Source organism: Electrophorus electricus, chromosome 14, assembly GCF_013358815.1.
Source record: "Electrophorus electricus isolate fEleEle1 chromosome 14, fEleEle1.pri, whole genome shotgun sequence".
Taxonomy (NCBI): Eukaryota; Metazoa; Chordata; class Actinopteri; order Gymnotiformes; family Gymnotidae; genus Electrophorus; species Electrophorus electricus.
In genome coordinates, this window is record NC_049548.1 from 11,397,278 (window position 1) to 11,411,702 (window position 14,425).

At 38.1% G+C, this 14,425-nt stretch overlaps 1 protein-coding gene across 1 annotated transcript in view; it reads left to right on the forward strand.

Annotated features, from left to right (window-relative positions):
• Positions 1-8,446, forward strand: part of LOC113576347 (calcium-activated potassium channel subunit alpha-1-like) — a 53,987-nt gene extending 45,541 nt beyond the window's left edge. Inside the window, exons 20-28 of the mRNA XM_035533553.1 lie at positions 465-582; positions 1,146-1,370; positions 1,694-1,886; positions 2,180-2,290; positions 3,201-3,284; positions 3,908-4,038; positions 4,942-5,136; positions 6,729-6,847; positions 8,266-8,446. Of these exons, the coding sequence (XP_035389446.1) occupies positions 465-582; positions 1,146-1,370; positions 1,694-1,886; positions 2,180-2,290; positions 3,201-3,284; positions 3,908-4,038; positions 4,942-5,136; positions 6,729-6,847; positions 8,266-8,446 (1,357 nt within the window). The remainder of the gene's footprint in view (positions 1-464; positions 583-1,145; positions 1,371-1,693; positions 1,887-2,179; positions 2,291-3,200; positions 3,285-3,907; positions 4,039-4,941; positions 5,137-6,728; positions 6,848-8,265) is intronic.
• Positions 8,447-14,425: the final 5,979 nt, after the last annotated feature.

Consider the following 14,425-nt stretch of genomic DNA (forward strand, 5'->3'; position numbering starts at 1 on the left):
CTCCTAGGTAGTACACCTAGGTTTATGGACTCTGACCAGTGAAAGAGCTGCTGCTGAATTATGCAATGTGTTAATAGCGAAGGACTGAGAATAATGAACAAATTAATGCTTTTTTAGAGAAGCTGAATCGGAAAGATTTGTGTCCTTCTCACAGAGGTAGATGAACTGTGAGGAGGATTTGACTTAGCAAAGTAGAAATAAATAACACAACAAAAGAGACACTACAGGTGATATGGAGAGATAGAGAGATCACAACAGAGAGAAGGAAAGAGAGCAACTGTATGTGTGCATGTGGCCTATTAACTTAAAATATAATCTCTTACTTAACAGAATAATACAGCTGGGGTTAAACCATCTGAAAAGGATGGAAAACATTTTCACCTCTTCCTTTAGGGGTGGTGGAGTCATGCTCCACACACAACCACAATGATTTAGCCTGTCTTTTTCTTCCCTTCTTCCTGATGTGAACCTCTGCTGGTCCCCAGACAACCAACGGAGGTGATGGATGCCAATGTGAAGAGGTATGACTCCACAGGAATGTTCCACTGGTGCCCCCAGAGAGACATTGAGAAGGCCGTACTGGTGAGTACTGCTGTAGTCTAATACACAGAAAGGAAGCAAAACTGGTCAGTCCTGGTGTAGTCTAACATGCAGAGAATGTCATACTGGTGAATAACACACAACAAGAAGGGCATTCTGGTGGAGACACTACTATAATTTAAATGGAAGGTTCAGTTCTCAAAGTTCCCCAGGCAATCAAGTAGCGTAAATATGTAGTCTGCCTAGGGGCCTGGATGATTGGATTTGCATCCTCTAGTTGTACAGAGATAGTGAATGTGGACCTGGTCTTATGTGGTTAAATGTGGCTTTACAGGCAGTGTTGTCATTCTCTATAATGTCTCTCGTAATGAAACCATACCAGCATCCCTCTAATGATAAAAGAACCATTGTGTAATGAACTAAAGGAGCTAGTTAATGGAGGGAAGATAACTCATTTTCACTCTTTCACTGACCCTTAGCTTAGACACTTAAGTTTTCATTAGTGGATAAATTTTTGGTCCAGTCTTAGTGGAAAAAACAACAGTTTTTGTTAAAGCAAGCAGAAGTAGTTTAGACTAACAAAGCTGCTTTCTCTTTCCCCTCAGACCCACAGTGAAGCATCGATGACGGTTGTAAGCGGCCACGTGGTGGTATGCATCTTTGGTGATTTGAATTCAGCTGTGATGGGCCTAAGGAACCTGGTGATGCCTCTCAGGGCCAGTAACTTGCACTATCACGAGCTGAAGCCTATCGTCTTTGTGGGCTCACTGGACTACCTAAAGAAGGAGTGGGACACACTCAGCAACTTTCCCAAAGTCTCCATATTACCCGTGAGTCTGCTCCAGCTGAGCACATTGGCTTAGTTCTGAAGTGCCTTAGCTGTATTAACATAAGGGAGTTATGAGCAGGCTAGTATCTCTGTAAATAAAGCCCATCCTGTGCCATGTCAGTTTTAAAAAAGGTTATCTAGTTAGAAAATATCTTATTGAATACTATAATTGAGTTATTCTGAATGTTAATAACTAAACTGACCTATGACAGAAGTCAGTAACTGAATTAAGTTATTTCAAAGATCAAAAATAGAATTATGAAAATGCTTACCTTGCCTCAGTGTTTGAATAATGTTTGTTCTGTTGTTTATGTGTTCGTGAAGGGCTCTCCTCTGAGCAGAGCGAATCTCAGGGCTGTGAACCTCAACCTGTGTGACATGTGCGTCATCCTCTCATCCAGTGTTAATACCAATAATGATGCATCAATGCAGGATAAGGAGAGCATCCTGGCCTCACTCAACATCCAATCCATGCGCTTTGAAGACACCATAGGCTTTCTGAAAGCGAACTCACATGGTACTGATACCCGCCCAATAGCATACACATACACACGTCCCTCAACACATGTCGTCCCAACAGGCATAGGCACACACACACACACACACACACACACACACACACACACACACATACAAACAAATGCATACATTCATGCACAATATGTAAAATCTATGCTCCGCATCCCCCCTTTTATTATGTCCTGGAGTCTTGACAGTTCTGTGTACTATTGTAATTTGTGTGTGTGTGTGTTTGTGTGTGTGTGTGTGTGTGTGTGTGTGTGTGTGTGTGTGTTCACATGTACTCAGCAGGCTTCACTCCTCCAGGTATGGACCACTCTTCTGCTGAGAACAGATCTGTTCATGGCCTGATGAGACAGCGTGTTACCATGGCAAGCAACAGCAGCATCATCACAGAGATTGGTACAATGTACATGCATACATACACGCACACACACACACACACACACACAAAGACAACAAGAAGAAGAAGAAGGAAGGCACACAAACACATACAAAATCAAATTATATATATGCATTTATTGTACACATTCACACATACAGTTAAGGTCACAAATGCGCTTACATTCATATTAGACATGAATGCAATATTGGCAATATTGGGCTTTCAATGATTTTTTTAAAAACTTTTTTTTGGTGGGGGGGTGGGCAAAGTTAATGTACAACGCATATCTTTAATAAATAAAAAAGAACCTTGTGCACACAATTTACAGTTGGTGTCTCAAATAAAAACAGGGTCAAAATTATACATGTAGTGTGAAGAAAATACATACAACACACCTAATATTTGGTTAAATGTCCTTTCTCAAGTTGCAGATTAACCTGATGTACTTGTGCACCAAATTCTTGTGTACACTCATTTTGCCCCAGAAAAGCACACATACAAAATGACTTGTACACATGCATGTATTGTTCAAAGACACATACAAACTGGCATGTAAACATAAATATAACGCTCTCATATATTGTTCAGAAATATAAAAACTGACATATAAACACATATATTGTACATACACAAACTGATATAAGCACACATATTGTACACAAATACACATGCAAACTGACATTAACATGGCTGTATTGTATACAAACACATAAACAGATACACATGTATTGTATATAAATAAAACTGATAAACACACATATATTGTATACAAGCACATACAAACTGGCACACACACATTGTACAAAATCACTCACACAAAGAGACATAACACACATATTTTGCACAATCTCATACAAACCGACACTAGCTAAATCTGCCAGGTTGCTGAACACTGAGTTTGTTTATCTGTGTGTGTTTTGTCAATAGCTAAAGCAGAAAAATTGCAGAACTCAGTGTGTGTGATACAAGATAGGAGCTGTGGAACCTCAATCCCTATGATCACTGAACTTGGTATGTCACACCTGTCCTGTGTGTGGGTAGGTGATATTGGTGATCATTTCAGTGTATGTATTTGGCGGTGTGTTATATATGTGTTTAAACTGTGTAAATTTATGTGTGTACGTGGTGTTGCTTTGAGTGTATGTATGTTGGGTAGTGTGTTTGTATTATATATACATTAATTTGTGTGTGTGTGTGTGTGTGTGTGTGTGTGTGTGTGTGTGTGTTTGTACATGTGTGGGTAGGTGTGTTTCAGACTTCCCTCACTATCTTTCTTCCTCCTTTCTGTTCTGGTGTCACATAACCTGCCTGATGTATCATTTTGCAGATAAAACTGTTTGATATTAAGGTTGCACAAATTTTACAGAATCAGAGTAAATTCCATAAAGAACCCATAATGCCTCTAAAATGTCAGCTAATAGGACCACTTTCATGCATGTAATGCTAATTTGAACAACATGTGTTTTATGTGTGTGTGTGTGTGTGTGTGTGTTGTATGTATGTTTGGGTGATACTGAGTGGTTATGAGTATATGTATGTTGTGTTGTATGTGTGTTTGCATTGTGTTTAAATTAATGTGTGTGTGTGTGTGTGTGCGTGTGTGTGTGTGTGTGTGTATGTGTGTGTGTTCATAGTGAATGATGATAATGTGCAGTACCTGGACCAGGATGATGATGATGACCCCGACAGTGAGCTGTACCTCACACAGCCCTTCGCATGTGGGGCAGCATTCACTGTCAGTTTGCTCGACTCTTTAATGAGTGCTGTGAGTGTTCACACACACACACACACACACACACACACACACACACACACACACACAAACAAGCGCACGAGCATGTTATGAGCATGTCTAGGCAGTGAGGCCGTAACAGGGAAAAGAGTGATTAAAACGGCGATCAAATGGATAATGGAATGAGAAATGGCAACAACAAAAAAACCACACAGTGAAACACAGGAGTGATACAAATGGAACAGTGGTGAGATTAGTTTCAACAGTGGCACAGTCCAAAATAATAAACAAAACCCACAGTGAAAAGAAAAGACCCACTAACTAATCCTGCACAAAAGAAAAATACACAATGCCTTCCTAACACATACACAGAACAAAACCCACACCCAACAAAAATGGCAGGCACTCCCTTGCTTCACCATGATCCACACCAACATACACTGTACACCATTTACACTAACAATATTTACAATAGCAGACGAAATAAAGATGGAAATGCAATCTCAAAGTCTTAACAGTAAATACAAGGTCAAACACAAGTTCTCAAAGTAATTACACATGAACCAAACACAAATGCAACACAAACTATTGCTAACAACAACCATATATCTCAGCCGCAGCATCTCCTATCCCCCTGTCCTCCCAATCTCCCAGTCTCTATGTAGAGCAGGGATCTGGTCCAGAATAGAGCAGAATCAGAGCCTTGATTAATCTTGAAGTTAATCTTTACTGGCCAATGCATGAATGGAAACCTGGCACTGGATCTGAAATCAGATGAACAGCTCCACACACACACACACACACACACACATATTTGGACACATATATGGACACCAATAGGGACATAACAGAAATGAAAGGTCTTATTTTATTAGATGCTATAAAAAGCTCATGTTCTGTCATTCTCCCTTCTCCCTCTCTCTCTCTCTCTAACAGACTTACTTCAATGATAACATTTTGACATTGATCCGGACGCTGGTCACAGGTGGATTCACCCCAGAACTGGAGAGTTTGTTGGCAGAGGAGAACACCCTACGTGGGGGCAACAACACCCCTGAAACATTGGCCAAGAGGGACAGGTGCCGTGTGACCCAGGTGGCCCTGTGTGAAGGGCCCTTTGCTGAACTCGGGGTGAGACAGAGAAATACAGAAATAAGGACAGACAGAGAAAGAAAGAGACAGAGAGACAGTTGAAACAAACAACAAAGAGCCTCTAGAGCCTCAAAATTATAACCAAGGAAAAATAAAAATACATCACCTATGGGAAAGATTCCACAAAATAACAGTAATTTTCAGTACTATTTGGCCATAAATAGCCTAAACGTGTCTATACATTGGTAGGTTGAGATTATACCAAGACTAAAAAAGGAAGTCATTATGAATGTACAAACAAAGTGAGCACAGCCTGGTTATTGAAACTGGCCATCACAGGCAGAGCTAGCTGTCCAGAGAGAACAGGGTGTACTCTTACTGCCACCTGCGAGTGGTGAACACAGAGTTGCACTTCATAACTAAGTTTTTGCCCTGAGTTTCTAAATTGCAATAATAAAGAAAAACTGCCCTGTATCTTGGGAGAGAAAAATAGTTTGATTATACAGTACAAGCATTAAGGTTAATAGTATTTTGTCACAGCCTAAGGGACTGTTAATTATTTATTTTGTAGATAATGTACTTTCTTTTGTTCTTTTCCTACCCATTTCCCCTTTTCCTTTAATTTGCTTTGGTAATAATGTAACTTGTTACATTCATGCCAATAAAATTAAAATATTGAAATGAAAATGTAATTGAGAATCAGAAAGAGAGAGAGAGAGAGAGAGAGAGAGAGAGAGAGAGAGAGAGAGAGAGAGAGAGAGAGAGAGAGAGAGAGAGAGAGAGAGAGGAGAGCAGGAGAGAGGAGACAGTGACAGGGAGAGAGAGAAACAGAGACAGACAGAGAGTCAGGCCAACAGAGGGAGGCAGAGAGGACCTCAGCACAAAGCATCCTGTCTAACCATCACACACTACTCTGCAATAATTTCCCATGGGAAATTATTGCTGTAATTCCATTAGAACATGGTCTGTGGAACACAAAACCCAGGTCACAGGGTCATCTTCAGACTGATCTCCCATTGCACAAATGTTTATACTACAGTTTAAGTCATGGCCTGCACCAAGTGATTTATAAGTACTGTAACAAAGTACTGCTTTTGATAGAATACCTTTGTCAGTATTACTAGTTTTGCTGCTGCCTAACAAATAAAAGTGTGGATGGCAAACTGACCTCAGTGACAGATATCGCTAACAGACCTTGCTAACAACCTGGCATACCTCCCTATCAGACCAGTCTAACAGATGTCACTAGTTCAAGACACAGCAAACAGCTCCACACAGGTCAGTGTAAGAATACTAGAACATGGATAGACAGGACAGCAGAGACACCTGCTGAGTGACAAGACTTCACTCAGCTTCTTGACAACTCCTGTATAATGCACAGACACAGCCAACGCCTGAACCCTGTTTGTTTGCTGTATTTCGGCTGGTTTGCATATAAGCAGCTCTAAAAAGTTTCCTTTGTATTTTGAAGTGTTTTAAAAAAAGACAGCACTGTAATATTATATTGATCAAATTGATAACTCCATGGCAACAGCTACTTGAGTGTGTACATGGAGATTCTGGAGACCAGCGCCTGATGTTTGGAGTGTGCTGAATGCTAGAGCAGATTATATGTGTTGCTTTATTTACAGGAAGGAGGTTTATATGGTGACTTATTCTGCAGAGCAATGAAAACTTACAACATGCTGTGTTTTGGAATATACCGACTACTGGACATGCCTCGGACCACTGAGACTGAATGCACAAAGCGGTGCGTGACCTGAAGCTGCACATGCATGTCAAATGTTTACTGTAATGAGTTAGCCCAAGTGTCACAGGGCGTGGAGCAGGATGCACAGACTCTCTCGACGGAGTGAAACATTTAATGACATAAAACATTTAGGACAATAGTGGCACTCACACATAATGGTGACATCGAACATACACACACCTAACGCTAACATAGACATACTCTATACAAACACCAACAAGGGCTACACGAACATGGACATTAACATTATATGCAGACGCTAACAAGCATATTCACTAATGTTACATTTATACATTAACTCACTAAGAACACGCTACATCAACAATGACCAACAACACTGCACAAATTGACATGGGTTTAAATACACAAAGACAAACAAGGTGCATGTGTATGCAGGCATGGTTACAAACAAAGATCCTCCCAATACACTTTTCACATCACAGTGTTCATATCACAGCTTTGACCGCATATTGTTCACATCACTGTTGCATTACACCATAGCGATCATATCACACTGTTCACATCATAGTTTGCATTAGTGCTCAGACCATAGTGATTGTATCATACAGTTCACATCAGTTTGCATTACAGTGATAACACAGTAGTGATTGTACTGTTCACTTCATAGTTTTGGCATCAGTGTTGTCATCAAACTGTTCACATCACACCAAACATTCATTTAAATTTCATTTCATAGACTTTCATTTAATAGAAAAGATAAAGGCAATTAAAAAATATAATGTTACATTGAAATTAAATAAACACAAAGTGCATAACATTAAATTTACATAATAAATACAATAATACAATAAAGGCTAGGAGATCAATGATAAAGGTAAAAGACTATAGTGCAGTATTGTCCCTGAGAGCTAAAACTACTGTCTTAAGCTTGCTTAAAAGTAAGTTCAAATAGATCAGTTTTCAGTACTGATTTTAAAATGTCTAAGGTCTGGGTACCTCTGAGGTTCTGTGATGATGGTTCCATTTAAGAGCCGCATAGTAGCTAAATGGTGTGTCTCTGTGTTGTTTACACCACAATACTGACACTGCACTGTTCACATTCCAGAGTTTAGTATTTGCATCACACTGCATAACAATTGTCATTGTAATTATTCCTATTTGAATGATATTTGAAACATCTTATTCCAGTAATTGATTTATCTTTAATAATGATTATTATTGAATATTTTCTAAACATGATTTTTATTTGACTAATGATTTTTACATCTTAATGATTCATATTTGAATGATTCTTAATTCCACATTTTCCTATAAAGCCCAGCAAGTATGTGTATTTGTGGTATTGAATTATATGACAAGGGCTTAGGTATCTGGTGTATGTTCTTTACACAGACAGACACACACACACATACACACACACACTTTCTCATTCTCTGTGCCTTTCTCTTGTGTCACAGGTTTGTAATCACCAACCCTCCATATGATTTGGAGCTTATACCTACAGACATGGTCTTCTGCCTGATGCACTTTGACCCTGCTGGGAGTCAGCCGTGCACCACACTGTCCCACTCCTCGAACAAAAAGAACTCGGCTAACACAGGCACATGTAACAGCCATCCAAAGAGCCACAAGTTGTAGGACGAGCAGAAGTATGTGCTCACTGCATCCTCTCACATTGACTTTCTGTCTGTCACACACACATACAGACACATACACTCTCATGCTCTCTTTCTCATTCATGCTCTCTTACTATCTTTTTCCTCTGTCCCTGTTATTCTGTCTCTTTCTTTCACTTTCCGTCTCTCTCTCTTTTGTGTGTCGTGTGTCTGACCTTGTACTGCTAAATGGTGATCTGTGAACATGTGTGTGTGTGTGTGTGTGTGTGTGTGTGTGTGTAACGTATGTTACACGTTATGCTGCAGCTATGCTATGTTCCATTTGCATGTGATGTCAAAATGTTATTTTATTCTTTTAGCCTATGACAGCAGTTTACATTCAATTTAAAAAGTGGTATCTTTTCATTGATGTTGTCTTATCAGAACTAGCACAATCTGCTTGTGACAATCTGCTTGAGACCCACATTCCTCCTGATGTAAATCCTTTTTTTTTTCTCCTGGCATGGCAAAATCATGTGTTAAAAGGCCTGTATAATAGAAAATTGAATTTCCCTTGCTTTCTAGAGATAACAATTTTGGAGTAATATATAAATATTGTTTCAAAACACAGCATTCAATCCCCTAGTCCATACAGTCAATATATAGAATCAAATCTGACAAAACAGCCTGCTTTCAATTCAGCCTACAGCACTGTAGCCCTGCCCACTTCCATTGCGGTTTTCAATTGTTTCAGCTCTAAGTGCTTTTGAAAGAAGCACAATACAGGGCAACTAGTCTGAAAAGAGCTAATTTAGCTTATATTCATATTAAAGGCACAGTAACAGAAAAAAAGCCTGTTGAATTCTAATGGATAAAGAGAGGTTTGAAAATTGTTGTGTAAAAATGAATTGGAACATAAAACCACACAAACATTGAAAGTGGACATCACAGGGAAATATCAAAGAAAAAAGTACAATATGGACCCTTAATTGAACACCTCCACTCACTCCACTGTTTACCAGCCTACTGTGTAGATCTCCATTCAGCACTGAGGGCTTTGCTGTGGCAGAGGGCTCTAGCATCTCCCACACATGAAGAACATTTATGATGTTTCAGTACTTCTGTACACATCACTGCCTTTTCAGCGTGTGAGAACCTTAAGAATAATCCAAGCACAGACAACCTAGTTCATGGTCACCTTGATTAACTAAATTTTACCAGCCACTCACCATATTGTCTTAATCTAACTCTATCTTAGTGTCATACATTTGTTCCTTTATTTCCTTTGCATACTTGATTCTGATCATATGATTGAAAACACACATTTATTTTTATTTTTTCCTAATTCTTCTCGATGTTCAAATATGATTTCAATATTTTGAAGGCTATTAGCCATCTTTCTTGGGTGGTACTGTCAAATATTGGAGTTCAAAAAGTCACTTAAAAGCATCTTGACTTAAATATACACAAGAACATCTGACAGAGTAAACTGTTCTGTGACGGCTAAGCAAGAAACATTTGCATTAAGTGAATTATTTGCATTATATTCATGTGTGTATCAGAATTCTTGGACCAAAGTTTCTAATTTTCCAGGTGTAAAAGAAATAATGTACAGAAAACCTTCCAGATATTACACTGAAACAGTTATACTCTATCATAATAAAAATCTCTTTTTTTCTGGAATAAAGAAATGTTTTTTTTTTCCAGCCTTTCCTACTTGTTGCAGACCACACATGATTATTGTGGTTCCTGTTCTGCTATTTACAATCACGTGAACACATGCAATTTATCAACTTTAAAATGAGCTTTGCTGACAGATTTGGCATAATGTCCAAGTTTGAACATGTGTGGAATTTCTTATCTATATCATGTTTAGTAATATTTTTGCTTGTTTGTTTGTTTTTGTTTTGCTGTTTTATGTCCTTAAACTATAACACTGAAAGATTTTACATGAATTTTCTTCCTTTAGAGTTCATTTTATTTCAGCTTTTTACATTCAAAATTATAAATAATCAGTGTATGAATGGAACAGTGAACAGTGTTTTTTTTTTTTGGTGGGGGGGAGGGGTTGCTTAAACTTGCTGAAGAGCAAGTGATCTTTAATCATAATGTTCAAATATCACCTTGATTACATTATTTAAAGACTTTCTTCTGAAACATTCAACCAATAGCAAAACATTTAGCACATTAAGCCAAACAAGAGCTCTGCAAATTGAATACTGGAAAGAAACTATTTCCAATTAGCATGCAGTTATTTGTATGAGCAAACACGTTGTTCAAAAATCACATTGACACTCTGCCTTTCTCCCCAAAGTGCAACCAGGATGAGCCGAGAGGAAACAGGTATGAACATTCACATGCGTGAAAGCCCTGTTCCAGTTTGTCTTAACACCTGTGGTTAAGGGTGGAAAAGTGGCAGTGCATTCAGTGCTAGCCAAATACCATGTTTCTATTAACCCTTAGCTTTTTGCCCAAAAGGAGTCGCTTTTTGGTATTAGTGGTTACATTAAAAACATCACAGTAATGCATGTGGGTTTGAATGATTTTCCTGCTTTTGACCTTGCACATGCATTAGGAAAAATTGTTTCCACTATAACCAGCAGTTGAGATACTTTAGCGTTTGGTTGGTAGTTTATAAATTCATAGTCTGCATGGTTTTCTGTTTAGCTTAGGAGCATGATGAGATGCTTTAATTTACACTCTTGCACTGGGCAGGCTTCAGGTGAGCTTGTTGTAATATCTCCAGCAGTATCCAGGCAAGAGGCAAATGCAGGAGGAAGTTTATTGAGTGAGGACAACAAAACACAGAAGGCTAGTAAACAGAGACATGGGAAAACATGGAGGAAAATAAACGCATGAACTAGACTAACAGCAGAACAAAGACGATGATGGAGGTAGCGACAATAACTCTGAACATGACCAAACATACCAAACTTACCAAAATAACCACTAAGCAAGGAAAACAGAAACGTCAGGGAAACCATGGAAACATGGATACCATGTGGATACCAAGCGCTAACCTCAAGCGTGCGGTGCCCAACCTTTACCAGCACGTAACCTTCCCCACCAGGGGAAATAACCACCATTTCACTGCGTGTTATACTGTGTATGACTATGTATGTGACGAATAAACCGAACTTGAACTTGAACTTGAACCAGGAGGGTGGCCAATTGTGCCACTTGTGTGCTGGTGATAGATGTTGCTTGCAGAAATACACTGCTTGCAGAAATACACTGGGCTTTTTTTCTGGGAAATTTCTGGAAAATTTAGAAAGATTTTTGGAAATTTTCTGAAGACCTATAAGGAGAGACTATCTAATTTGAATATGGCACACAGATTCTCAAAATAAGCCTTAGAATGTTCTGTTGTGATTCTGCAGTGAAATTTATTTGCAAAGTTCAAAAACACACTTCATAAGGCTAATACACAGCCCCCCCTTGCAGGGTCTTTTCTTCTCTTCATTGTGCTTCACTTTGCAGAAAGGACTTGGTACACAGAGGTAGCAGAGATTTACTTCCTCAGAAAAACACCAATCAAACCCACCAAACCAACACAATCCTGCAACCATTTCTATCCCTCCAAGCAGAGAGACAGAAGATGAGAACTGAGGGCATATCATGTGCTGACATGCTCCAGATGCATCAATCTGGCTACTTTGACTGTGATATCCCTAATTGAAAAAGGATCAGCCAACAATATTACCAAACTACAAGCATTTTACCTGCACATTAAATAATATGGTGGTATTTGAACATGGTTAGTATATGAATATATGTATTGTCAAATGTATTGTATATACTATAGAAGATCATAGTACTGCAGTTAGCTGGACTAATGTGAGTTTTATGTGTAAACTATGGCTAAGAGACCAGAATGTTCTGATTTAAGAGAACAGAGAGATATGCAAAAACAGTTGAGAGCTGGGTCATCTCAGCATGTGCAGATTTTGCTTCTTCTCAGCAAACTACCCAGGTAGCAAATGTGGGACAAGGTATTCAGAGACCTTTGCCTTAAATGCAATAAAGTATATTAAAATAGAAATAAACATAATTCCATAAAATCAGTAACCATGCATGCTGTCTTAAAACTTTCTGAAGTATTCTTTAACACTGTATTATTATTATTATTATTATTAGTATTTTAATGTTAGAATCTAAGTCTTTACATAATTTATATAAGACAGTTTCAACATTAAAATTATTAAAATAATTTAAATTCAAGTTCCCACTGAAAAGCCACAATTTTTATGATTGACCTGTCTGCGTCTGACTGCCATAAATTTGATGCAGCATATTGCAGAGTGGGCACTTGCAAGTCCTCGTTTGGTCAGAGCCTCCAGGTTGACATAAAGTCAAGATGAGCTTGGATGTTCTTCATGCCTAACCTGAGTGAGCTATATGCAATTCATATTACCTATCCAGGAATTACTGACCACAATCACAACTCAATCACTGATGACAAATGTTAACATCTTAAATTTATATTTATTGATAAATGTTACTTTTGGTAATTTGCTTACACTCAACTATTCAAAGCAGCTTAAATAAATATTGTGGACAAGTAAAGAAAATAATAATTAAGTACATAAACCACAGTATTAAAATTATTTTTTATTGTTTAAAAACATTTCATTTCCTATTAGCGTACAGTCATGGCCAAGAGTTTTGAGACTAGCACAGATTTTGGTTTTCACAAAGTTTGCTGCTTCAGTTTTTATGGTGGCAATTTGCATTAACTCTAGATTGTGAAGAGTGATGAGATGAATTGCAACTGATTGCAAAGTCATTCCTTGCCATGAAAATGTAACTAATCACAAAAATTACTGCATTCCAGCCATTGCATTTCAGCCCTGCCACAAAATGGCCTGCTAACATCATTTTAGTGACCTTTAGATCAGGAGGCAGCTGATATCATGGGTTGCCATCAGTCAAGGTTTTGTCCAGAAGCGGATATCCAGCATGCCAAGCTAAATTGCAGAAGTATTATTATTTACTGTGTTGACCCTTCTGTTTAAGTATTTGCATAAACTGGATGTATTTGTCAATAAAATTGCTTATAATTGTATGCCTATAAATGCTTATAATTGTACTTACTATGGTTCACTATACCATATAAACATCTGATAAAAGGATGAGGAGTCAGTAAACCTTGTGAAAACCAAAATTTGCATCAGTTTCAAACCTTTTGGCCACAACTGTACATGTGCTTTGTGTAGCTTTAATCACAGGCCTCATTAAATTTATGAGTCTGTGGCTTCCAAGTTCTATAAAATGAATTCATTTCACTTTCAAAAATACATTTTCTGTTCACAATGCCACTGCTGACTGTGCAGTATACTGCACCATTTTGTTTACTTTCCAGTCAGTTCATATTGGATTCTTAGCTACCCTCTTCCTTAACAGAAGTGCATCCCCATCAATACAGAGATCAAACGAGGGCCCCCACAGCCCATTCCAGTGAGAAGTGGTACCCACTAAAACACTAAACATTCAGTTAACAGGTCAGCCGCTGCGATTCCATACATTCCATACAGCTACAGCATGAGTTTTGGAAAATGGAAACAATGCAGTGATCAACAACCTGGCTGAGAAAATCAGTATGGTTAAATATAATTTTACCTTGGCAATACTTGTAATTCTGACTGCTTCCTCATGTTTTTTTTCCATGTGTACATTATTTTAGGTGCACCCACCAGTCAAATAATTAATTAGTTTCATGAGTACATAAAGAAAATATTTTAACAGCTGCATTCAAATTTTATTCCACCCAGAAATCTTTTTTCCTTTTGTTTGTTGTGTGAAAAGATTTCTGTTGTGTATATTAAAACACTGTGTAATAGAGAGGCTTCTCAGTTGTTTTTGATCATTACGCACAATTTTAATTTTTCATGATCAAATATTATGCAAATATCATGTATATGATTTCAGTTTGTGTTTTCTGAGAATAAACCAGAATGTTTTGTGTTGTAAAATGTGTTTGTATTTTGTTAGTACTCCCTTCAAACAGCACATGGTTGTCACA